At 37.2% G+C, this 27,198-nt stretch overlaps 2 protein-coding genes across 2 annotated transcripts; one reads left to right on the top strand and one right to left on the bottom strand.

Moving 5' to 3' along the window:
- Positions 1-288: 288 nt before the first annotated feature.
- Positions 289-2,387, bottom strand: LOC131927041 (uncharacterized). Its single transcript, XM_059282698.1, has 3 exons — positions 2,102-2,387; positions 1,773-1,986; positions 289-453 (listed from the first exon to the last, which is right to left on the bottom strand). The coding sequence occupies exons 1-3, from the start codon at positions 2,385-2,387 to the stop codon at positions 318-320; spliced, it is 636 nt and encodes a 211-aa protein (XP_059138681.1). The 3' UTR covers positions 289-317.
- Positions 2,388-3,296: 909 nt separating this feature from the next.
- Positions 3,297-10,308, top strand: LOC131927054 (procathepsin L). Its single transcript, XM_059282711.1, has 7 exons — positions 3,297-3,365; positions 3,665-3,892; positions 6,702-6,963; positions 8,071-8,171; positions 8,419-8,523; positions 9,107-9,273; positions 9,632-10,308. Exons 2-7 carry the CDS (start codon positions 3,665-3,667, stop codon positions 9,729-9,731), a joined length of 963 nt encoding a protein of 320 aa, XP_059138694.1. The 5' UTR covers positions 3,297-3,365; the 3' UTR covers positions 9,732-10,308.
- Positions 10,309-27,198: the final 16,890 nt, after the last annotated feature.

Genomic DNA, 27,198 nt, shown 5'->3' with positions numbered 1-27,198 from the left:
AAACTGTAGCTTACTGGAGATCATATTGAAACAACATAGAACATTGAGATATAGGCATCATCAGTACAAGGAAAAAACGCACGAAGACGAATAAAAACACTTTTTAAAAAAACACAAAGCATTATAACAGAGACCACTAAACGTATTAAAACACTGAAACACAAAAATCTGAATTTTTAAAAAATATGTGAAAAAATGCATTCTAAAACTTACGACTATTATAAATAAAATTTTGGATATTTTTTTTATTTATTTGACTAAATTTCAATAAACACTGTTTTCTATCTAGAAGGTTTTATAAAAAAAAGGTCATTTGTTCAGTCAGACACAGATGTCATATTCTCTATTAGTTGAAGAACCCTCTTGCAGTACAGCAACATGACTCTCCTATTGGCTATATAGGACGTGAAGATGGCGACACATTGTAAACCGTTCAACACTATGGAGATATACCTGTGGGATAAAGACAGGTGGATTATCAGTAACAATATGGATAGGTGTACATGGGGTGATTATTCCAGTGCGCAGACCTTTGATCTCAGGTGCTTTGACCATAGGGGGCTTGTATATGTGGTTTGACCACTGAGGGTCTTTGACCATAGGGGCTTTGATAACAAACGCTTTGTCTATATATTGTAAGGATTAATTTTAAAAGTTGTGTAATTATATTTTAAATAACGGCAGGATGTAATAATATGTTAATTCATCATGTATAATACAAGTAATCTAAACCCTACTAGTATTACTTCTTTGACTATACTGTTGGCATGTTTTTTATCCTTTGTTATCCTTTATATTTATGTATTTTCAAGTACTTCTACTATATTGATTTGTGAAATTTGTTATATGTCGCATTATTTGTGTTCTATTTATAGTTAAAATAAATTTTCGAGGCGTAGCACCAGCCTGTAAGTGGAGATTAAAATATCTTTCTTGACATTTTTAGTACGTTAATTTTTATTAATTGACTCCCATGAAACATGTATAAAATCGTATTAATTGTATCACAAATTTAAATGAAATAACAATTTATAATTTCTATTTTAACATCTATATATTATGGTTAACCCCCCTCTGTGGTCAAAGCCCCGTTGTGGTCAAAGCTCCACTGTGATCAAACCCCCTATGGTCAAAGCCCATATGGTCAAAGCTCCGCTGTGGTCAAACCCCCTATGCTCAAATCCCCTATGGTCAAAGCACCTGTGGTTAAAGCGCCTAGGAATATTATCCTAATCATGATTAAAATGTAGATATATTTCACACAAAGACACTTTGTTTAAATATTTACATACGCAGACATACCTCCTCTACTACAAGAAAATAAATTAGTACCAACAACTGAAAATTAAAAAAAAAACAATAAAAATTATAGATTTACTTAATAGTACAAACGCAAAGATAAATAGTCATACACACACTAATAAACACAGAACCACAATAACAGATAAACAATATAATTAACTCGTAGATGCACACACATACATACACACATATATTTAAAATTGACCTATCAACACTAAGACAGCACTGCTTTAACTTTACTGACAACATCACTGTAATCTACCTTAGAACATCACTGTCTGTAATATACATGACAACATCACTGTCTTTAGCCTACCTGAGAACATCACCGTCTGTAGCCTACTTGAGAACATCACTGTAACCTACCTGAGAACATCACTGTCTGTAATATACATGACAACATCACTGTCTTTAGCCTACCTGAGAACATCACCGTCTGTAGCCTACTTGAGAACATCACTGTAACCTACCTGAGAACATCACTGTCTGTAGCCTCAGACAAGACAGCAACTGTCCAGAAAGCTCCTGTAGATGTTGACAGCTTGATGTACATGTAGAGGTCATTGACCCGATTGTACCTGTCGGCCATCATGGCCCTGGTCGTGTAGATTGTAATCAAAGTTGGAACAAAGTGGCCAACGTTACAGAGGACAATGATGGCCAGACGGCCAACCATAGATACCACTGGGGAAGGGAAGAATTAGGCCTCTTTAAAATAAGGTATTATTATATTCGTATATTCTACATGTTATATTATTTAAATTACCATGAATTAAACATCATACACATGTAAACATACTGATAAGAAAAGGCGAGTTCAAGTAACATCGGCCATTTCCGTATCCAATCGTCGTGTAGCCCGATGTCGCCAAGCTTGACACGACGACCGTGGTGACGATGCTGGCTGGGACAGCCAAGGAGAAGACAACTCGTTTAGTTAACATACACAACTCTTCATGGGACGAGACAAGGGAGACGACTCGTGTGCTCCTGAATACGGTGAAGGCGTGGAAGGTACAGATAAACGTCCTGACAAACATCCACAGCCACAGGAAGTGGGTGGAGATCCCGATCACCTGACACATTTAACTGGGGCCGTGCCTGGGGGGGGGGATGACAGTTATATAACAGAAACATATTTTAACTCTTTAAAGTACAACAAACGTAAATATCATAGGCAAAGATGATCCAATTTTTCTCCCAACGAGAAAAGTGTTAAGATTTTTTTATGAAAAACAAATTATTCTTCAAGGTTCTTCTAATGAAGGCACCAAAAGTCAATTCGTTGGCGTTAATTAAAAATACTTATCAGGAAAAGAGAACTAAATATGGGAACAATGGCCGCTTATATCTAAAAAAAATTATTTAGACTAACCCGTGTTTTATAACTGTGTTATTTAAATAATTCACTTAGTTTAAAGAGTTAGGTTTATAATCGGGATCAAAAAATTTGATTAGCACGATAAAGACTAATAAGTTTATAAATAAATATGTCATAGAGAATCGCATCTGATTGTCTTCCTCATTGCACGAAACCTATCTATAGCTAGCCTGTCATGTAGACATATCCATCGCCGTCATTTTCTGACCTCTACGATTAGCATAAAAGAAATCAGCACTTTAAAAATGTGTCAAAGGTCAATTGCAAAATGTCATCCAGAAAAACACTTAACCCGGAACCTAGTTCAATCAAAGCTTGTGTTAAAACGACTGTGCTTCAAATGTTCTCTAAACATTTTTATTTCCTTGTTTTCGATAAACTTTACATTACCCTCTAATTGAAGAAATATTTTCTCGATTTTTAAATTCGACTAATTTAATTTCTCTGTGTAATTTTAATATACTCTTTTCGCTTTATTCTTTTTATTTCAACACCCCCTTCCCCCCCCCCCCCCCCCCCCATCCCCACACACACACTTGTTTATTACTCAGAACCGCAGGACTCATTTAAAAAAAAAAGAAACATATATTTCTGATTCACTTCCTAGAAGAACTGGACACTGAAACAACTGAATTCAAAAACTATCAGAATCACTGACTCGCTCTACCAACGGAGAACGAAAGTATGTTTAGTTCTATTTCTTATAAATTTCTTTACTGTTTATTGGACTGTAACAACAGTTAGTTCATAGAGCTTAATGTTAATAATTAGCAATGTTAAACTAGCTAAATAATTGCCTTTAACGTTGTGTACATGATAGTATTTAAAGTTTGTGAGTTAAAATCATTTTTATTTAAAATTGCTGTCAAATTTCAAGGTTTAAAAATCTACGATTGGCTACAGTTTAACACCTTAAAGTTTTGGTTTGTACTTGGAAAGATTACCGTAAATTTTGACTCTGTGATTTTACTCACCCCTCAGATGTTTGTGCTGGCTATCTTCGCTCTGACCTTGACATTGGCATCTGCCACCCTGGAGGCCAACTGGCTCATCTTCAAGGCCAAGCACAACAAGACGTACTCGTCTTTCGAAGACGGGTACCGTCGTTACATCTGGCAGACAAACCTAAAGAAGATCGAGGAACACAACGAGCTGTATAGGTTGGGAATCAAAAGCTTTTATCTGCAGGAGAATAAATATGTTGATATGGTGAGATGGGAGATAACTGTATTGGTATTGTAAGGGGAAATAAATATGGTTGTTTTATAAAATGGGAAAAATATGGTTATAAAGAGGAGATAAATATGCAGGTGTTCACTGGGGGTGAGCAGCGGTGAGCAGGGGTAGGAATTTTAACTTGTGAAGAATCTTTAAGAGAGGGGAATCAAATACGCTGAGGGTGATGGGTTGAGGGTGTGTTGGGTTGATTGTGTGATATGTTGATTATATGATGGGTTGATGGTGTGAAAAGTTGATCATATGATAGGTTGATGGTTTCATAAGTTGATGGTGTGATTGTGTGATGCCTTGACGTTATGATGGGTTAATTGTGTGATGGGTTAATGATGTGGAACTGATTGTTTGTACAACATACGTCTATTTAATAATAATAAAAATAATATTTTTTAAAAATATGAGTTAGTTTTGATGAAGTTGATATGATAAGAGAAGTAGATTTAATGCCAAATCGCTGGCAGTGTTTCTTACAGACTTTTTTCTCCGGGGGGGGGGGGGGGGCACTTGAAATTTTCGGGGGGGCGGTAAACTTTCTTCGGGGGAGGGGGTGCGGACACTGTTAAAAGTATATATTTTCTATATAAATTATATAAATGTCATTTCGTTCGGGGGGGGGGGGGGGGGGGGTGGTAAAAATTTTTCGGGGGGTCGAACCCCCCGAAGAGATACCTGGAAGAAACTCTGATCGCTGGTGAGATTGTAAATAGTGGGAGTTTTTGCTATATGCGCGGGAAAAAATCACAACATTCCTTGTTTTTCGTCATGATGGGTTTCTTGCACATTTGGATACTTTTTTTTTATATAGAAAATAATAATAACTTTAAAGAGAAAAAAATATTTTATGTGTTTGAATTACGATTTTTATGACCCTATCAATTAAAAAATAATCAATTTTTCCCAATCTTACAAGCTCTCTATGAAAAGTTTTATATCCGTCATTATATTGTATTTGACATCATTGGAAAGCTGGATTTCTTATGTATTTAATAAACTTAATTTCCTACATCTCGGAAACACCCAAAGCTTACAATCGGCTTGCAGTTTACACAGATATGGTACTTTCCTGACCTAGTTTTCGTTACTTTTGGCTGTTTTTCTCAGTTCGCAGGTTTTTAACACTAAAAAGCCTACTACTTTTTTTATTTATTAAACAATGCCAACCATATTTTCAGTAAATGTTCTTGATGCGAAAATACAACTTTTATCACGAGGGAATTGTGATTGCTTTCATAGAAAAAAAGTATTTGGTAATTAATATGCACATTTTAAAACTTTTCAATACTAAAAAGGGTACGATATTTTAGACCTTGTAAAATTCTTACTAGTATTTATTTCAAAAAGTTGTCGTGACAAAAGTTTTAATATATACTGAAATATAAGCAGTTTAAATTTGATTGCTATAGATGCATAAATAAAAAAGCCATAGCATTTTTAAAAGCATCGAAACATTCAAAATGGCGGTAGGTTTTTGGGTTTCCATGACAACCAAAATTGTTTTCGACCCCCTTTTTTTTGTTTAATACTTACTTTTATATGCCAAATATGATTTAGGCTTTAGATCTTAAACTGTAAAAAAAATAAAAAATAAAACAACAGCATATCCCCTTAATGTTAAATAAAATTGGGTATTTATAAAGATACTTGAGGACAGCAAGTATGCAGATAGGTAGCTGGGGTCGGCAATATATTATTTCCTTAACATATAGAGTTTACCTGCTTTTGTTTTTACCTCGGTATACAACGGGATTGTGTTTTCAACCTCGAGTCTATACTTTCCCCAAAACGAGTTAGGTATCTATTAGTGCTGAGTGAATCATCTTTAGGACATAACGACCGAACTCGAGACGTCTGTGCTAGCTATTAATCTCTAAAGCTCAAGCACACCAATATAGATAGCTGATAATGTGTCAACGTTTCTTTCCCTAAGTTCCATTTTTATTCTTCAGATACACGTAGGCTACAACACTGATTATCTTTGTAAAATAAAATACTTAAAAAAAACTTTTTAAAAAACCACGTTTTTCTTGTGGACTAAAAAGTAGAAAATAACTATTTACATACATTTGATGACAAAAAACGTGGGTACGTTCACCATCAAATTTCCCGACCCATCTGCCCGACCCACGTTTTTTGTCATCAAATGTATGTAAATAGTTATTTTCTACTTTTTAGTCCACAAGAAAAACGTGGTTTTTTAAAAAGTTTTTTTTAAGTATTTTATTTTCTCCTTTTTAGTCCGTTGCTACACATGAAAAACGTGGTTTTTAAAAAAGTTTTTTATATAGTTTATTTTCTACTTTATCTAATGACTTGATTAAGTATGAATTGACTAAGTGTTTATAAATACACGGACTAAAAAAATCTTGAGCGACCAGGATTCGAACCTGGGTTGTCGCGGCCACAACGCGAAGTACTAACCACTATACGATCACGGCCAGCGCGCTCACATCGATTGGGGCCGAAGTAACTGTGTCTATAAGCCTCCAGTCTTGTCGGTATCTTTAGAAATCATGTCCTCAATTTTATGGTCCTTGGGGCGTAATTAAATTAAGCTAATTACCGTCTCTAATTGCTAGTTTTTATGATTGCATCTGAAATTGTTAGGCGAAAGTAGCCTACATGCCAAATTTCAGATCTATTGAGCAATCAGAAGTGGGTTAATTTTCGATGTCAATTTTAACAACAAACACACGCGAAGCTGAGTTAATAAAAACGTGTTAATATGTTCATTATTTCCCCTCTTAATTACGCTAAAGAGTAAAATTGTTGTGTATTTTATCAGACCAGCGAAGAGTTCACCAAAACTATGAACCGTCTCCGGATCACAGTGGAACCCGGTAACGCCACCACAGGTTCATTCAAGCACGACCTGCCCTCGTCAGTCGACTGGCGACAGAAGGGCGTGGTCACCGATGTCAAAGATCAAGGTCATTGCGGGTCATGTTGGGCTTTCTCCACGACCGGGTCAATCGAAGGTCAACATGCCCTGGCCACTGGCGTACTCGTTAGCCTGTCCGAATCTAATTTAGTTGATTGCTCGACAGGTAGGGAAAAGTGGAAAACATTATTTTTAAACCAACACAATTTTTGATAAAAATAAAAGGTATTTTTTAAAACCATTTTACCTTTCCTTCTTACTTATCAAGTCGTGAAATTCGGGCTGTGATAGAGGAAAAAATGCAGAATAAAAATTTCAGACTGGGGTTTGGGCCCCTTTTAAAATTTTCCGACCACTTGGACACAGTCAGACCACCCTTGAGCCTTGATATCAGCGGTCATTCTAATAAATGCAAGCTAAGGCTAACGCTATTTTAGCTTATCTACCCAAAAGGACTCTACATTCATAAATATCTTTAAAGTCGCATCGCTGAAATTTAAAACATTGGAAATGATTTTCGTTTTACTTTTTTTTTAATTAAAACTACGGATTAATTGTCGCTAATGTATTTTTACGCAGTAAAACAGTTTTTATTGTGAAGCTTTTAAAAAGGCTGCGGCTATTCGTACTTCACTGCAAATAGTCCTCTGAAGGGTATTCGTACTCTGACTAATCAGCGCGAGGCATTTTTCTGTGATTCTTGAATTCCCTTATTCATGCTATGTACGACTAATTGTTTGTTTTTTAGATCTAACCTTATCACAAACCCTAAACATTACTCTAACTCTACCCTAATCACCATCCTAATGCTCAACCCTAATGCTTAACCCTAACCCTAATGCCTAACTCTAAACCCAAATCCTTAACCCTAGTGCCTAACCCTAAACTCTAGTGCTTAACCTTAAGGCCTAACACTAAACTCCAACACAAATGCCTAACCCTAAACCCTAACCCTATGCCTAACCCTAATCACTAAACCTTAAGTAAAATTTAAAAAAAAACACCGAGCCAAAAAGGAATAGAACCCACGCTTCGATAACAAACCAGTCGATGCATAACCACTTCGACCACACAAACAGTTCCTATTTTTCATAAGTCGAGTGTCATACGCAAGAAAAAAATTATGCACGCATGCACAATAAATTTAAAAATAAATGTGATTGCCTTGTGAAGGCTATTTGTAGCAAAGTACCAATAGACACTCCCAAATATGAGTTTATGTTTAAAAAAACATCTATTTCTAATTTGCTTTAATTGCACTCACTGTTTGCAGAAAACCACGGATGCAATGGTGGCTTAAGGTCGACAGCTTTTCGCTACGTCATCAATAATAACGGTATCGATAGAGAGGCCAGTTATCCTTATACGCCTAAGGTAGGAAATAATAGATTAGTGAATTGGATGCATTATAGATTAGTTAACTGAGTGAATTATATATATTTTAAATATTTATTAAAAAAAATATGTATCATTAAGTTTGTAGTAAGTGTTTATTAGGTATTCTTTGTTTGTTTGGGAAAAAGTGACAATGCCATTTTTAAATGAATTTTTATAATAAAGCACATAAAAATTGTTCTATTTTTAAATCTGATTTGTTCTTGTTTTTATTTTTTTTCCCCAGCAAGATACCTGTGCTTTTTCAAGCGCGGCTGTGGGGGCAAAAATCAGCTCCTTCAACACTATAGAAAAGGGCAGCGAGCTCGCTTTACAACAGGCTGTGGCTGGGGTATGTAACGGCCTCGATGGCAGGTCTGTTTGAAAACTCATTAAGCTGATTTTTAAATAAAAATGAATTCGATTATAAGACAAGCTAGCTTGGTTCTAATTTTTTTTATATACGAACGCATGTGTATATTTTACACACACCTTTGAATCTTGTGTTTAGTGTTAGTTCTATGTTAAGTTTAGGAATTAGGCCATGGATAGGTCATGAGCAAGTGCGATTAAAGCTTGAGTTAGGTCTACAGCAGAGGTTGGAGCTACAAGCAGGTGAAGGTTTAGGTTATACTTCAGCAAAGATGTGGAAAATGGTAAAGGATAGTGAACATTTTTCTTACGAGAAATATAGGTACTGTATTGGCTATAGAGTCTATTATACGTAGGAATGATACACTTTTCTGTAGACATCTTTGAACGTTTATTTGACAGGTTGGGTCAGTGTTGCTATAGACGCTAATCACCCTTTTATATTCAGTGCTGCTATAGACGCCAGTCAACATTTCATATTTAGCGTTGCCATAGACGCGTCACCCTTTCATATTCGATGTTGCTATAGACGCCAATCACCCTTTTATATTTTCACTTGACAGGTCGGGCCCATCAGTGTTGCTATAGACGCCAGTCACCGGTCCTTCCAGCTGTATGGTGGGGGTGTGTACTCAGAGCCTGCGTGCTCCAGCACATCACTCGTTCATGCAGTCCTAGTAGTGGGTTATGACACAGACGGCGCTCAGGACTATTGGATTGTCAAAAACAGGTATTTGAGACTGTTGTTTTTGGTTCTGAAATTAGCTTCAGGTGGGGTCTATGCATGAGGGGTCTATTGCATGTTTTTATTTTTACAACCCAAGGTCATGTCTCTGTCTTATGCATCGGGATCATGTTTTTAATGCATCTTGGGTCGTAGTTTTGTTTTTTGCATCTATTTTTTAATGTTTTTGTTTTTATGTCGGGGGGGGGGTCTTGTTTTTATTTTTACATCCTGTGTCATGTTTTTTTTTTTTTTACAACTGGAGTTATGTTTTTGTTTTCCACATCCGGGGTAATGTTTTTGCTTTTATATCTGGGGTCATGTTTTTTTTTTTACATCTGGGGTAATTTTTTGTTTTCCACAGCTGGGGTGTATCTTGGGGACTGAGCGGCTACATCAAGATGATCAGAAACAAGAACAACAATTGTGGGATAGCCTCAAACGCTCTGTACCCCATCGTTTAAAAATCACGAGAATCCCTCTCATTGAAATAGTTTGCACATTTTTCCTAAATCTTTACCCACTATAACTTATATTGCTAACAAATACAATACTAAATATTTACCCATATAAATTATCTAGCTGACTACCACAATACAAAATCCCTACTCCCTATAACTTACCTTGCTAACAACCCTAATACTAAATATTAACCCCCTATAACTTATAATGCTAACATCCACAATACTAAACCCTTACTCTCTATAACTTATCTAGCTTAAAACCACAGTACTTAATCCTTAATCCCTATAACTTACTTTGCTAACAACCACAATACTAAATCCTTACTCCCTTAGCTAACCTTACTATCACACACAAACCTTTGCTTTCCTATTAATCAGATATCTATTTTGCTTTATTTAAAACTTTCCATGACATAGCTTATTGCAGAATTATTTACATGATACTATTATAGTGGTACAGTTATGCTAAATGCACCTAGTTGTAAATTATATATTCATTTAATTAAAAAGGAATTAGTGTAAGTTTTGTTGATTTTTCTGTTTTTATTTATATTTGTGATTTTAATAAAAATTTACAGAAAAAAAGGCTTTTATCAATTATTATTAAAAGTCCGTGACTGCTTAGACGGCCTTTATGAGTGGGTTAAGTGCGGTAAATTCTGGTAGTAAAATATGATTTGTGTATCTGTTCCCCGGGTCGATGGTACTGGTTTGTATTGTACGCTTTCGGTTTCTTTTTCCATTCCTGGCCCAGTGTTTCCGGGAACGTTTTAATAACATAAAAGCATATCGCGCTAAAATACAGTGTGATGTATTTGTGTACATCCGAGTTACATTAATGTGAAGTTAAAAATATTACAGGGTAAAGGACAAATCTCATCTAGGACTACCGCTTCTGTTCGAACAGTGTGAGGGACACACACACGTTCAGCTCACGTCATGCTGTGTGGGGTGCGTGTGGGGGGTGTGTGGTGTGTGTGGGGTGTGTGTGGTGTGTGTGTGGTGTGTGTGTGTGGTGTGTGTGTGGGGTGTGTGTGGGGTGTGTGTGGGGTGTGTGTGGTGTGTGTGTGGTGTGTGTGTGGGGTGTGTGTGGGGTGTGTGGGGTGTGTGTGTGGTGTGTGGGGTGTGTGTGGGGTGTGTGTGGGGTGGGTATATGTTGGGAGCAGGATGGTGTGTGTTGGAGTGTGCTGTGTGTGTGGTGGGTGTACGGTGGGTGTGGGGTGGGAGGTGTGTGTGTGGTGGGAGGGGTTGTATGTGGTGGAAGTGGGGTTAAAGTGTAATGGGAGTAAAGTGAGTGTGATGGGTGTGGGATGGGTGTGGGATGGGAGGGGTGTGTGTGTGTGTGTGGGAGTTTGATGGGTGTGTGGTGGGAGTGTGATGGGTGTGTTCTGGAAGTGGGGTTTGGGTGGGTGTGTGGTGTGAGTGGGATGGGTGTGTGTTGGGAGTGTGGTGGGTGTGTGGTGGGAGTAGTGAGAGTGTGTGGTGGGAGTGTGATGGGTGTGTTCTGGAAGTGGGGTTTGGGTGGGTGTGTGGTGTGAGTGGGATGGGTGTGTGTTGGGAGTGTGGTGGGTGTGGGAGTGTGTGGTGTGGTTGTGGGGTGAGTGTGGGCTGGTATGCGATATCCGTCGTTCAAATGTTTGTATAGAGGAGCAGATGAAAAAGCTTTCGACCAATTAATTTTTTTACTTCCCCCTTCTCCCTCTGTGAGTTCTGCTATTCACATCACTTCTGCGTTGATAAGAAGAAATGCCTTGACCCCAATACTTCGTGTCATAAACATGACATTCAATAACTACCTTTAGACTTCCGCTACCCATTTTAATCAGATCTCAACCATCGTGAAAACCCGAAAAATTGTTTGTTTCGAAATAGAATTGATAACTAGAAGAAGTATTGTATGTATTAGTATAACACACCCAACAGTGTTGTCTTTAACAATAATTTACTTCCTCTAGAAAACTGTTAGAATAAATCGTCAACGTATTGCTCTTGCTAAGGCCTTATAGAGGATTTTAGGGGACTTGTAGAGACTTTATAGAGGCATTGTAAAGACTTTATAGAGGCATTCTAGAGACTTTATAGAGTCATACTAGAAACTTTATAAAGGCATTCCATCGACATTCTAGAAACATCACTAAAAGACTAGCAAAAATGTGGTTTTAAGGAATATTGTAATAACTAATGACAATTCTAGATGAAATATTCTCTATAACAGTTTCTCTAGTAATTATCCACATTTTTGAAAAAAAAATTAGCTTAAATAACACCCCCCCCCCCCCCAAGGATTCGAATAAATAATAACAATGGTACACTTCTTCAAAATAATTTTAAAAAAACGTGAAATTTTTAAAATATCTATTTTACGAGGCTATTATATATATGTATATATATATATATATATATATATATATATATATAATTTTTAGAAATGGGGTCATCCATAAATGATGTCACGCTTTTTTGGACGATTTATACCCCCACCACCCCTCCGTCACACATCGTCACAAAAAGCAAATCCCCTAAAATGACGTCACACCTCTGACTACAATCCCCCTCAAAATTACAGGAACTTTTTTTTTAAAAAAAAGCTATATTTTTCCTAAATCTCGTCAGAACTCTGTCAACATAGAGTATTTTAATCAATTTCTATTACGATTTATTAAAACAGCTTTCTAAAACACAAAATAACGGCAAAAATATTTGTTTTCTAGCATTGTTTTTTTTTTATAAAGCAAAAATGTGACGTCACACGATCTGACCCATTTCACATCTCCCTCATCACACACCGTCACAAAATTACGGACCCCTCCCCCATTCGAGTGTGACGTCATTTATAGACGACTACAATAAATCATAAAATCTATTAATTGCAGACAAGTGCAATTTTTTATAAAAAGTTTAAATTACTTTAAATGTTTATTACAAATCAATATGATGACTATTTAAATGAAATATAGACCATTTTAATCACACCTTTGTTGAGTATTGCAATTAAAACAGTTTTAAATATTCAAGATATTCGTGATATAAGATATGAACGAAATTTTATATTTATTCCTTTATTTATAAGCCCCATTACAGTTATATCTAGAACACATCTAAATAATAGATGGTTTGGAACAGTGCATTTCATGTAGTCGTAAGATGATGTATGGCATATGATGATGGTGTGGGGAGGCGAAGGTGGTTTCAGCTTCTCAACCAATCACTCATAGTTAACCTAAATTCCAACCACGTGTTATTGGTTTACAAGATCAGAGTTAGAAAGTTCATAAATTCTGTGCACAGTGTAGTGGGTGTTTTGTTTATTACGTGAATATTCATAATGAAACTGTAGCCTGCTGGAGACAATTTTGAAACAACATAGAACATTGAGATATAGGTATCCTCAGAACAAGGTAAAAAAATGTACGAAGATGAATAAAAACACTTGAAAAAAAAAACAATGCATGATAACAGAGACGATAAGATATATTAAAACACTGAAACTCAAAAATCTGAAATTTCTTATAATATTGGGGAAAAATGCATTCTAAAACTTAAGACTATTATAAATCAAATTTTGGATATTTTATTAATTTATTTGACTAAATTTCAATATTCTATATAAACTGCTTACTATCTAGAAGGTTTTATAAAAAGAAAAGGGTCATGTGTTCAATCAGACACAGATGTCATATTCTCTTTTAGTTGAAGAACCCTCTTGCAGTACAGCAACATGACTCGTCTGATGGCGATATAGGAAGTGAAGATGGCGACTCCTTGTAAACCGTTCAACACTATGGAGATATACCTGTGGGATAAAGACAGGGGGATTACCAGCAACACTATGGAGATATATCTGTGGGATATACTCAATAATACAAACGCAGAGGTAAACAGTCATACACTAATACACGCATAACAACAATAACAGATAAACAATAACAGATTAACCCGTAGATGTACACACACACATATTATTACGGCGCTTCTCTACCACTGGTAAAGATAACGCACTACCCTAATTCTTTTGGATGGTTTTGGACTGATGACTTACGCAACTAAAAGATTACCAGACAACAAAAACTCTCCGTGAACTCGTATCTAAAGTCTAGGGTAATAACACGAAGACCTTCACAACTAATAATACTTTTAATCAATCCACAAGCTTTTAATATGTATACAAGTCCAAATAATAAATACTATGTAAAGTATTAGAAATATACAAATAATGAAAGACCCAACTTACGAGTTGAAGAATAACACACTGAAACTACTAACACTGGATAAGGTACTTAAGTAATCAACAAAACCTACGCGTTATTAAATTGAGGCACAGAAAAATACTGAATGCACAGGTATTTAGGGATAACTAGAATACCCGTCATCCCTTGGATAACTGAGGGTTTCGGGGGTCATCCATCAAAAAACATCACGTCTGTCACTCAGAGGCATAGCGAGCCTTCCCGGCGCCCGGGGACAAACTTTTCGATTTTAACCCCCCCCCCCCCAAGATTTCGATTTTCAACCCCCCCCCCCCTCAAACTTTTGATGTGCACCCACTCCCCCCCCCCCACTCAAACTTTCGATTTGAACCCCCCTCAACCTTTCAATTTATTTTTCCAAACCATTTTGGCGCCCCAACATACGTCCCCCCCGCCCCCCCCTTCACTCCCCCCCCGCCTCCCCTTTCCCCCCCCCCCCCCGCCTCCCCTTCCCCCCCCCCCCCCCCCCCCCCCCCGCCTCCCCACCCGCCCCCCCCCCTCCTCGCTACGCTACTGCAGTGTCACTTATCGTCACAAAAACAGAGCCCACATTCAAAAATATGTTTCTTATCTTTTAAAAACACCGAAAACACCGATTTCGGACTATCCCTTCATATACTGACGTCACATGTGACCTACTCAACTCTACTTCACCTGCCCAGTGTCCCGCCAAGTCTCAGACAACATGTTTTTATCGTTTAAAAAACGATTCCAGCCGAGCATGTCTCTGACCACACTATCCTTTCATATGGTTAGGACAAAGAAACAGATGAACTCTACTTCACCTGCCCTGTATCCTGCCAAGTTCAGATAGGCAACTTTATCATTAACATCTAAAAAAAAAAAATTGAAAAAAAAAAATCATTTTTTATCATTAACATATAAAAAAAAAAAAATTGAAAAAAATATCATTGACATATTGGTCTAGAACCTGTACCACTCGCATGAGAGCGGACTACGCTACAAACTTAGCTATTTACTCCTGACGTCACAAATGAATTTTTATACTATACTTTGATGCAACTTGATTTCGAGCGTCTAGTCTAGAAGTAGTAACTTTCAAATTAAATTTTATCTTAAATTAGCCAAACAAAGATTTATATAAAATAATTAAGGCCTGAAATAGATTCTAGATGTATTAAGGCCTGAAATAGATTCTAGATGTAGAATTTACATTAAGTCTAGATTTAGAATTTACATTGAGTGATCTAGATCTAGGCTAGATTCATACATTTCCTTCGACAGCTGATCTTTAGATCTAGAGAAATTTATTGTAAAACTAAATGAAAAAAGACAGTTGAAAATTGATATAAGTGTTGGAACGTAATAAATACAGCAAACGGACGTATTGTTAAAGTTGTGACCGACAGAAAATTAGATTTAGAACGCGTTAAACTTTGGAATGGGAACACAATTTTCTTCGATAGACGCCGCCATTTTATTGTACTAAAGAGTCAACAAAAAACTCTGACGTCACTATCAAGGGACGTCACTATCCCCACAAAGTTTATTCAAAGTATTAACATTTTTTAAAAAATACGGTTAATTTAACAATGAATAAATCAATAAATTAATTAACGTCTTTAAATAAATTTGTGATTAACAGTCTGTCTGCATTAAAAAATTATTCTCTACCTACATACTATTTTACAGCTCTCCAGATAGAGCCGAACATATCAGGATACTTGATCAGGCAAACAAACAAACAAACAAATAAATATTCAAACATGTAAACAAACTTGACTTTTAGTAGTATATAGATTGCTGCTTAAACTAGAATATACAACATGGCGTCGTACGTGGCTTTCTCTCCCGGTAGATGTCTGGTATGCTCTGCCTCGAGGGAGGAAAATTCCTGATATATATAGGACCCCAAAATTATGGGATGTCGACCTCAAAGTCAAGGACTATTGGGGAGGAAATAACCAAAGCACGAGCCAAGCGAAATCATTGGTGAATCTTATCACATGAGCGTGATGGAAAATTTCTTTGGATTGCACCACAGACCTCTCAGGCCAATTAAACAATCGTAAAATCAAATAATAAAAAAGAAGACCTAAGTAGGTCACAATACACACACACATACTAACACACATTTAAAATTGACCCATCAACAATGAGACAGCACTACCTTAACTTACCTGAGAACATCACTGTTTGTAACTTACCTAACCACATCACTGTCTATAATCTACCTGAGAACATCATTGTCCATAATCTACCTGAGAACATCATTGTAGCCTACATGAGAACATCACTGTCTGTAACCTACCTGAGAACATCATTGTAGCCTACATGAGAACATCACTATCTGTAACCTACCTGAAAACATCATTGTAACCTACCTGAGAACATCACTGTCTGTAACCTACCTGAGAACATCACTGTCTGTAACCTACCTGAGAACATCACTGTCTGTAAGCTCAGACAAGACAGCAACGGTCCAGAAAGCTCCTGTAGATGTTGACAGCTTGATGTACATGTAGAGGTCATTGACCCGATTGTACCTGTCGACCATCATGGCCCTGGTCGTGTAGATTGAAATCAAAGTTGGAACAAAGAACGTTAAGAACAAAGAACGTTACAGAGGACAATGATGGCCAAAGGGCCAACCATAGATACCACTGGGGAAGGGAAGAATTAGGCCTCTTTAAAATAAGGTATTATTATATTCGTATATTCTACATGTTATATTATTTAAATTACCATGAATTAAACATCATACACATGTAAACATACTGATAAGAAAAGGCGAGTCCAAGTAACATCGGCCATTTCCGTATCCAATCGTCGTGTAGCCCGATGTCGCCAAGCTTGACGCGACGACCGTGGTGACGATACTGGCTGGGACAGCCAAGGAGAAGACAACTCGTTTAGTTAACATACACAACTCTTCATGGGACGTGACAAGGGAGATGACTCGTGTGCTCCTGAATACGGTGAAGGCGTGGAAGGTACAGATGAACGTCCAGACAAACATCCACAGCCACAGGAAGTGGGTGGAGATTCCTATCACCTGACACAGGTAACTGGCACCGTGCCTGGGGGAGGACAGTTATGTAACAAAAAAATATTTTAACTATTTAAAGTACAACAAACGTAAATATTATAGGCAAAGATGAGCTAATTTTTATCTAACGAGTGTTAAGTGGTTTTTTTAATGACACAAATAATTCTTCAAAGTTCTTACAATGCAGGCACCCAAAGACATTACATTGGCGTTAATTAATAATACTTATCAGAACAAAAGAACTAAATATTGGCACAATGACCGCTTATATCTAATTGATTATTTAGACCGTCCCTTTTTTACTTTCTCGTATATACGAAGTATAGAGAAAGTATTGTAATCGTGCACAAAAATAACATGAAATTTTGACAGTTTTCACCGTTTTACTCCTCAGTCCTTCATCACATCCGGAGTATAGAGGACTTATTTTAATCAGGCAAAAATTATAAATACAAATATATAAACGTTTTGGCGTTTTATGCCTTATCGAGTCGTAAAAACTGGACTTTGCAATTCTGTCCGCATGTCTGTGTGTCTGTCTGTGTGTCTGTGTGTAAACACGATAACTTGAGTACCGTTACAGCTAGGTTGATGAAATTTCATATATAAGTATTTTATCAAAATCGTAGATCCTAATCAACTTTTGAGCGATTTCCGATAACCGGAAGTGGTACTTTTTCTACTTTCAATTTTTCAAAAGCCTATAAGTTGAGTACTATTTTAGATAGATGCATGAAATTTCACACGTAAGTAAAAGATCTAATTCTCTACTTTCTGTTAAATTTAGAGTAATTTCCGTTGACCAGAAGTACTAATTTACGCTATTTCCGATTTCTCAAAAACGCATGTAAATTTATAAAGTACTTATAATATCCCGCACTTTTATACACATTTTGTTCTGGCGTTCGCTTGGTGCGCAATTCTTTTTTCTATGAGATTCTATTCTATTTTTAAAAGTTTAAGTATTTAAAATGGATTAAAAATCATAACAATATCCCAAGTTGACATCCCTTGTTGTTTTATATAAGAACGAGCCGACACGCGGCATATCATACGCCGGTATTTAGTTGTTGCTTTTTCTACTTTTCAGTTATTCATAATTTGTGAATTCGACACTACCAACGCTGCCACTGAAAATATTTCTTTAAAACACTATAAGTAGCTCGTTAAGGACAATAACCCCCCCCCCCCTTAGTTACCCCCCACCCCCCCCCCCCCCCGCCTACGTTTAAAATCGTTTCAAACTAAATTATCTGCCCCTCATAGTTGTCATTAAACCCGGCTCTGTTTGTAAATATTTAGAGTGAACCACAGCTCACCAGACCATGTAGGGGTGGGGCTGGTAGGGAGCGCGTTTACAGCTTGTTTTCTAGCGTCTCCCAGAAGAGAATTATATATATAGATATTCATGAAATTTTAGGGGAGATCACTCCCGGTTTATTAATAATTGCGTCGTTTAAATAATTCGCTCAGTTTAAAGAGTTAGGTTTATAATCGAGATCAATATATTTGATTAGCGCGATAACGACCTATACGTTTATAATAAATATGTCTTAGAGATTCGAACACCGAATCTCATCTGGTTGTCTTCCTCATTGCTCAAAACCTATCTTTGCTGTAATGTAGACATCTCTAACAACAAGTTTAAATACCCGATTCTTTTCAATGGTGAAATTGATTTCTAAAAATAGTAAGAACAACAAAAATCTGTTCGACGCAAAAAATTGAAGCTAGGACATAATTAGATTGACAAATTTAGGGTACTAGATTTTAGCCATCTTTTGGTTGGTCTATAATTGTTAAAAGCAGTAATGTAGCATTAATGTTTCGCCAAATAAACCGTAGGTTAGAAATGGGAGTAATATTATAACTATATAACTACATAGCGCCAAATATCTTTTACGGGCGTTGAATTGTTTCGTTTAATTATTTATTCATTTGATTGATTTATTTTTTATTAATTTATTCTTATTTATTTTTGTTTATTTTTATTCATTTTTATTCATTTTTATTCATTTTTATTTATTTTTATTTATTTATATTAATTTTTATTTATTTTTATGTTTTTATTTATTTTCATTTATTTTTTATTTATTTTTATTTATTTTAATTTAATTTAATTTATTTTTATTTATTTTAATTTATCTATATTTATTTATATTTATTTTTATTTATTTTTATTTGTTTTTATTTATTTTTTTTTAATTTATTTTTTATTATTATTATTGTTTTTGTAATTTTGAAAACAATGGAGTTACTATATGATTACATTAGCTAATGCCACAGCGAGGTAACTGGCGGTGTTCACATAAGAGAAACAACTCCGTTGTAAATTGAATCTGGTTAGTATTGAAGTTATCTCCCTTGACGTAATCAACCTTTATGCCGGGTCCCACGGGAGTCGTTGAACCAGTTTAGACAAGTCAAGATACGTCAACCTATTCTCATAAATCTAGCTTGCCTGGTTCGCATAGTGTGAGAAATGATTGTCTCTGGTGTTGGATTCCATTTCTCCCATTTCTCCTATTAAATGCCCCACATTCAGACCACTTAACCGTATTTTAATATATTGAATACCAACACTTTTGATTTTTTTTTAAAAACAGACAACCTTGTGTGAATAATGAATCTACTTATTTGTAGTTTTTTTTATATTTCATTTCAACCATATTAAACATTTGAAAGTATATTGATTTGAAATCTACATAAAGGTTATACATGAAAAGTTCCCCATCAGGCCAAACGATTCATATTCGGCAGATGAAGTAGAGTTCATACATTCCTAACCTCGGCTTATAACTTTCCCTACCGTGAGTCAGGTACCCATCAAAGAAGGGTAAACACATGAACAACCTGCAGGCACAAATCCGGACCTAGATTCAAACTTGAGACATGCTTGAGAACATTCGAGCGCTCTACCTCCCGACTGCGCTGCCCAAAAGTTTTACTTATGAATGAGATCTAGCACGTGTAAGATTAAAAGTTATAAAAAAAAAATTTTCAAATATTCTGAGATTTTATGGGTTTTCACTTACACATGTGTGGTTGCCAGGAGTGAAGACTGTGCCAGCAGAAGACTTGTACTCAGAAACATGTTGTACTTGCCAACCAAGTTCCTCAGCTCAGGAATCAACGCGTACGTCATCAGCGTGAGACACAGACACAGCATGGAGATGCCACAACACACCAGGGTCAGCAGGTACTGGCCAGTTTGTCTTGGACCCCTCACCTGCGGCTCCACACCTGGCACACCTTTGACTTTCTCCTCCAGCGTTTCCTTGCAAATGTTCAACACCCCGTCACTGGTCACCTCAAACATGTTCAGCTCTGGAATCTTCCAGAAGTTCAGCTCAACCTTGCCTAGTGTCAAGGTAATGTTGACCGTTGGAGGGAAGCTGTCTATTGGTTCGACTGTATAGCTGGTGCTGTTGAAACTAACAAAACCGCACCTTAACAGATTGGTCATGTTTAAAAAAGAATAGTGTTTCTTTGTCGTCCTATCTCCAAGGCTCTCAATTTCAATGAAATCCATTTTCTTAAAGAGAGTATCAGACAGTTCATAATGATTAAAACTTTGCATGGTGTAAGGGGTGAAGTTCAAAGCCAACCCATCTGACTGAACAACATCTTGTGAAACAAACATACGTAGAATCTTAGTCTCAAACGAATCTCGAGGCACATTCCAACTGCCAAAAATTGTAGTCTCCAGCCACGCCACATACTTAGTCGTAGAGTTTGATGTGAGATTCAACGTATCCATGGCAACTACACCAACTTTTGCTTCCAAGTCAGCACATATTGGTCTCAGGATTTGTGTTAGCTAGAACATATATATATATATATATATATATATATATATATATATATATATATATATATATATATATATATATATATATATATATATATATATATATATATATATATACACCCGTCAATTACCCCCTGCCCCGGATATTTCCCCCTTCCCGTATCCCCCCCGGAGCAATTACCCACCTGACAATTACCCCCCCCCCCTGTCATTAAACCCCTCCTCCGTGAAACCATATCCCCCCCCCTCAAGTTAGAATCTTAACTCCAACTCAAATTCTATACTTATATATTACATTAATCTTAACCTTAAGGAACAGAGTATTAAACTCAGCCTCAAACTTAACACTAAACCAAATCCTATGCTAGTCATTGTTTTTAAAGTCTAACCCCCTAACCCTAACCCTAACCCTAACCCTAGCCCTAAGCCTAGCCCCAGCCCAGCCCTAGCCCCAGCCCAGCCCTAGCCCTAGCCCCAGCCCCAGCCCCAGCCCCAGCCCCAGCCCCAGCCCCAGCCCCAGCCCTAGCCCTAGCCATAGCCCTAGCCCTAGCCCTAGCCCTAGCCCTAGCCCTAGCCCTAGCCCTAGCCCTAGCCCTAGCCCTAGCCCTAGCCCTAGCCCTAGCCCTAGCCCTAGCCCTAGCCCTAGCCCTAGCCCTAGCCCTAGCCCTGCCGGGGGTGTAATGTCCTACTTGTCGGGGGGGGGGGGGTAATTGATAAGGGTTAATTGACAAGGGGGGTAATTACTCCGGGGGGGGGGGGTAATGTCGGGGGAGGGGGAATGTCCGGGGGGTAAATGACGGGGGGGGGATAATACCCTATAGTGCCCTATACCCATATATATATATATATATATATATATATATATATATATATATATATATATATATATATATATATATATATATATATATATATAATCTTGATTAGCTGAATTGGGTGTGGTAGTTTGATAGACACATGAGGTAAATAAAAAACGAATGGCTTGTAAGTGTTGTTTTGTTTTGGGATCAGATTTAAGATTAGGATCCGGGAAATGTTTGGTTCAAACTCTACTGCTACGGTCATAATTAGAAATTCAGTTAAAGCTATGCCAAATAAGTAATTTCTCACAACTGCGTGTTTACAGTATTCCTATCCTATTTAATATAAACACATGCTCTGCAGTATCCATCTTACCTCAAAATTGTAAAATAAACAGGTTTTAAATATGTACCTGGTTTTTCTATCTGAAAGGAAATTTGAATACTCTACAAGGGGTCGGCCTGGAGTCGGTAAAGCTCATGGTTGATAAATTCGAAAAAGTCGCGAGTTCAACCTTCTGGCAGATAAGGCTCGATCCCTTCCAACACTAAAAATTAAGAACGAATAAGAATAGTCTACGTTTTTTTTTTTTAAAAATACCTTATTTTCCAAGTGAACCTGTACGTGGGTGGTAACATTAAGGCTTTGTGCGTGAGTACTCTTTCCTGCTGGTTCATCTTCAGACAATAACCACAGTTTGAGGGTATACACCAGCCCTCGCACCATTCTGAACGATGAGACGCACGATGTGTTGACTAGTTTCTTTCCTGGCGTGCAAACTAGCGGCTTGCACGTTCCCTATTGAACAAAATACACATTCAAAAGTTAACTGACCATACATTCGTTTTAGATTTTTTTTATTGCAGTTGATCAATTTTTTTCTTTCTCAAATACGAAGTAGATTGAGAGTATTGTAATTGTGCAAAACAATCTCATAAGGATGCATATTCTAAGACCATTCGCCTCAATGTGTTTTCTGGAAAAATAAGCAATTTTATCAAATACGTACCTACAATGTCTATAGCCTGATATAGTTATAGTTTTCAAAATATTTTTAAAAAAAAACGCGGAAAAAAAACGGCTAAAATGAAGGTTCTAACATTTCAAAATGCAAGTTTATAGTCACGTTGTTTCTTCATCTTGTTTCTAAATTGTAATGTTGGACTGGATTTCCTCCAATACAATTAGTACGTGTCGAAATGTTATGTGCCATATGGCCTGTTGACTCAAATTTGCAGCAGTTTGATATTAAAGTTTTCTCTCCTAGATGACCAGCTGTCCACAGCTATAGGGCATCATCTGCCTCGTGGTTCGAACTCGGAACTTTTCGGTTTAGCAGCCATGAACTTTACCGCCCCGACCACACCGAGTCGCGTCATTCTTTCTGATCCCCCCCTTTCCCCCCTCCCCCCTCCCACCGCCCTCTCGTCACATTTCGTCACAAGTCGGAGCCTCTGTCTACCAGAGTTTCTTCCAGGCATCTCTTCGGGGGGGGGGGGAGAAGACCACCCTCCCCCCCCCCCCCCCCCGAAGGAAGTCTACCGCCCCCCCCCCCCGAACGAAATGGAATTTATATGGAAAATATATACTTTTAACAATGTACGCCCCCCCCCCCGTCTGCTTAGGAGTTTGGTGTGACGTTATTTATTGTCGACCTTTAACTAAACGTAAGACCAACACATTCAAAATGTTGGCAACAATCAAGATATCATTTGTATAACGTCACTTAAATACACATTTCTATATCCCAATCAGGCTACAAATGCAAAATCTGGATTAAAAAAAAAATGGTTTAACGATCTGGGAAGTAAAACGGAATTTTAAAAAAAAAAAAACATCAGGATTACATACATCTGGTGACGCCCACTCAAAAACTGAGCACTTTGTAGGCAAATTCGGAACTATGTCGGAGTTATGGTTCTTTGCTGGCGTTGTTAAATTCAACAGTATAGAGAAGGGGGCGGACTCGACTGATTCTTCTACGAGAATACACTCGCACGAGTTCCTATAGGATGACAGATTTTTCTGGAAGTAAATCAAAGGAAAAGTTTTTTTTTTTTAATTTATTAAAACTTTTATCCTGCCTTATTGATGTTCAACGTGGGACGGCGTGGTCTAGCGGTAGATCCCTAGACTGGTACTCGAAAGTTAAGTTAGGGAAACTAAAGACGGCCGGGCATAGTGCTGACCACATTATCCATCTATATGCCTAGGTCAGGACACACATTAACTCAACTTGATCCGCTGAATGGATCGCTAGGACTAAAGAAAAATTTTCACTTTTAGTTTATTGATGTTTATAAGTCATTTGGAAAGTTGATTAGTTAATAACTTTGTATTAAATAAAAACTTAGGATTGTGTCATGAATGGATAGTGGTGTCAGCACTGTGACTAACCTTTGTTGCTTTCCTTAACATGACGCAGAGACTGAAAATCGAGACTTTCGGGTTAGTAGTCGTGCGCTCTCCCTTCCAACCACTCCGTCCAACTTTATTGTTATATGCAATATTCTAAACACTGTAACCTTGTGTTACACACTATTCACTTTGTGATGTAGTCACAATTAGCATGTTGTATAAGGACAGGACACAGCGTACAAAGTGTGTACACGCCCAGGTGTACAAGGACAGTACACATTAGCGTACATTTTTAGTACACACTTACCGTGGTGCACATGGCACAGAGAACATTAGCGTACAAATTGTGTACACACTTACCATGCTACACATGCCACATAACACATTAGCGTACACATTGTGTACATACTTACTATGTTACACATGGCACAGAACACATTAGCGTACAAATTGTGTACACACTTACCATGCTACACATGTCACATAACACATTAGCGTACACATTTTGTACACACTTACTATGTTACACATGGCACAGAACACGTTGGCGTACAAAGTCATGGTCAGTAGGTCGTAGACGACGTGACTGTAGTCGGTCAGCTGGAGGCACGCGTCCTGCACGTCCTTGTCCACCTCCCCGGGGCTGGCGCTGCAGTCGCTGATGACGCGACCCCTGGGGACGGGTAAGTTGGTGAGAAAGATTTGGTTGGTGAGCAATATTTGGTACGGTGTGCATGACTTGGTTAGGTGAGCAATATTTAGTTAAGTGAGCAATATTTGGTTAGGTGTGCAATATTTGGTGAGAAATATTTGGTTAGGTGAGCAATATTTGGTTAGGTGAGCAATATTTGGTTAGGTGAGCAATATTTGGTTAGGTGAGCAATATTTTGTTAAGTGAGCAATATTTGGTTAGGTGAGCAATATTTTGTTAAGTGAGCAATATTTGGTTAGGTGAGCAATATTTGGTGAGAAATATTTGGTTAGGTGAGCAATATTTGGTTAGAAATATTTGGTTAGGTGAGCAATATTTGGTTAGGTGAGCAATATTTGGTTAGGTGAGCAATATTTGGTTAGGTGAGCAATATTTGGTTAGGTGAGCAATATTTGGTTAGGTGAGCAATATTTGGTTAGGTGAGCAATATTTGGTTAGGTGAGCAATATTTGGAAAGGTGAGCAATATTTGGTTAGGTGAGCAATATTTTGTGAGCAATATTTGGTTAGGTGAGCAATATTTGGTTAGGTGAGCAATATTTGGTTAGGTGTGCATGACTTGGTTAGGTGAGCAATATTTGTTTAAGTTAGCAATATTTGGTTAGGTGAGCAATATTTGGTTAGGTAAGCTATATTTGGTTAGGTGAGCAATATTTGGTTAGGTGAGCTATATTTGGTTAGGTGAGCAATATTTGGTTAGGTGAGCAATATTTGGTAAGGTGAGCTATATTTGGTTAGGTGAGCAATATTTGGTTAGGTGAGCAATATTTTGTGAGCAATATTTGGTTAGGTGAGCAATATTTGGTTAGGTGAGCAATATTTGGTTAGGTGTGCATGACTTGGTTAGGTGAGCAATATTTGTTTAAGTTAGCAATATTTGGTTAGGTGAGCAATATTTGGTTAGGTAAGCTATATTTGGTTAGGTGAGCAATATTTGGTTAGGTGAGCTATATTTGGTTAGGTGAGCAATATTTGGTTAGGTGAGCAATATTTGGTAAGGTGAGCTATATTTGGTTAGGTGAGCAATATTTGGTTAGGTGAGCAATATTTGGTTAGGTGAGCAATAATTGGTTAGGTGAGCTATATTTGGTTAGATGAGCAATATTTGGTTAGGTGAGCAATATTTGGTTAGGTGAGCAATATTTGGTTAGGTAAGCTATATTTGGTTAGGTGAGCAATATTTGGTTAGGTGAGCTATATTTGGTTAGGTGAGCAATATTTGGTTAGGTGAGCAATATTTGGTAAGGTGAGCTATATTTGGTTAGGTGAGCAATATTTAGTTAGGTGAGCAATATTTGGTTAGGTGAGCTATATTTGGTTAAATGGGCAATATTTGGTTAGATGAGCTATATTTGGTTAGGTGAGCAAGGCTTGGAGAAAGGCTCAATCATGTTAAATTTTGCCTAAAAAATGTCATTGTCATTGTTAACAATAGTAAAAATGATTTGTCCATTTAATAGTTTTCGTTTTGGAGGACATACTTAATAAACCCTTGTGAGTGAAAGAAATTCTAAAAGATAACCGATACAAGAGTTCCCGTAAGTTGGATATCACTAGGATTGATATAAGTTATTTTTAAAAAGTAAATACACGTCATACCGGAAATAACCTGGGTAGCAGCCGTGAGGTTTGATGAATGCCGGGAATATGAGTTGTAGGGAGCAGTCGACGACCCCTCGTCGAATCAGCCTCAACAAATCAGGTTCTGTGGCGGCGGTGTAGATCTCGTGGAAGTTGTGGCATTGTACGCTCATCTCAGTCTGTTGGGGCTGATGGGAAAAAAACAGATTACAATTTTAATTTAAAAACCTGAAGGATTTGTGTAGAGAAAAAATATAAATTCTATTTTATTTTAATAGAAAGAATAATCAACTGCAGTGACGTCATTAAAAATTATATCTTAAATTATACTTATTATTAAATTTTACTTGTTTATTTTTTAATTACTTTACTCTTTTAAGACGGATTTTAAAATGTATTTATTTATTTGTATTAATTGTCTCCGAAAACGTTCTTATATACATTAAAATTGTAAGAAAATAAATACCTATGAATTGTATTTAAATATACAAAGATTACTACAAATACTTAACGGATGTATATTTGAAAATCCAACATGTATCCTTATGTATTTTTTTAAAGTAATTGAAAAATACCCGATGCTTAGTTGGAAATTTAACGTTTATAAATTTAACGGATAAATACCTGAAGAACACCATTACACAGCGCACAATATTTATTCCGGTAAATTACATTCGTCACTGTATCGTAGGCACGTGCCAGCAGATCTAAATCGACGTCATCGGGGGAAGGCGTGTCCTGGCATCGCCTGACAGTCTCGGGTGGACCGGTGAAACCGCTCGGACAGGAAGTGATCACTAGAAAATGCCGGGAGGTGAAAAACTCGTCCGTGCAAATTATGTCTACGTCCAGTTTGGGCTTTAGAACTGCAGGGCTGTGAGACCGATCTGCTTCCAGAGGTTTTGATAGACGAGTATCCGCTTGTTTGGGTCTTGGATATAGAGAGTC

Source organism: Physella acuta, unplaced genomic scaffold (assembly GCF_028476545.2).
Source record: "Physella acuta isolate Inbredline_101_S28 unplaced genomic scaffold, ASM2847654v3 ptg001368l, whole genome shotgun sequence".
Lineage (NCBI taxonomy): Eukaryota > Metazoa > Mollusca > Gastropoda > Physidae > Physella > Physella acuta.
Note: the sequence above shows the minus strand (reverse complement) of the source record. Positions and strands in the feature narration are given on the sequence as shown.

Coding starts and splice junctions, on each gene's coding strand:
- LOC131927041 (XM_059282698.1), bottom strand. CDS start 2,387: ATGTGTCAGGTGATCGGGATCTCCACCCACTTCCTGTGGCTGTGGATG. Junction 1,987..2,101: donor GAACTCGCCTTTTCTTATCA/GTATGTTTACAT, acceptor TCCCTTCCCCAG/TGGTATCTATGGTTGGCCGT. Junction 454..1,772: donor ACAGACAGTGATGTTCTCAG/GTAGGTTACAGT, acceptor TTTATCCCACAG/GTATATCTCCATAGTGTTGA.
- LOC131927054 (XM_059282711.1), top strand. CDS start 3,665: ATGTTTGTGCTGGCTATCTTCGCTCTGACCTTGACATTGGCATCTGCC. Junction 3,893..6,701: donor AGAATAAATATGTTGATATG/GTGAGATGGGAG, acceptor GTATTTTATCAG/ACCAGCGAAGAGTTCACCAA. Junction 8,172..8,418: donor GTTATCCTTATACGCCTAAG/GTAGGAAATAAT, acceptor TTTTTTCCCCAG/CAAGATACCTGTGCTTTTTC.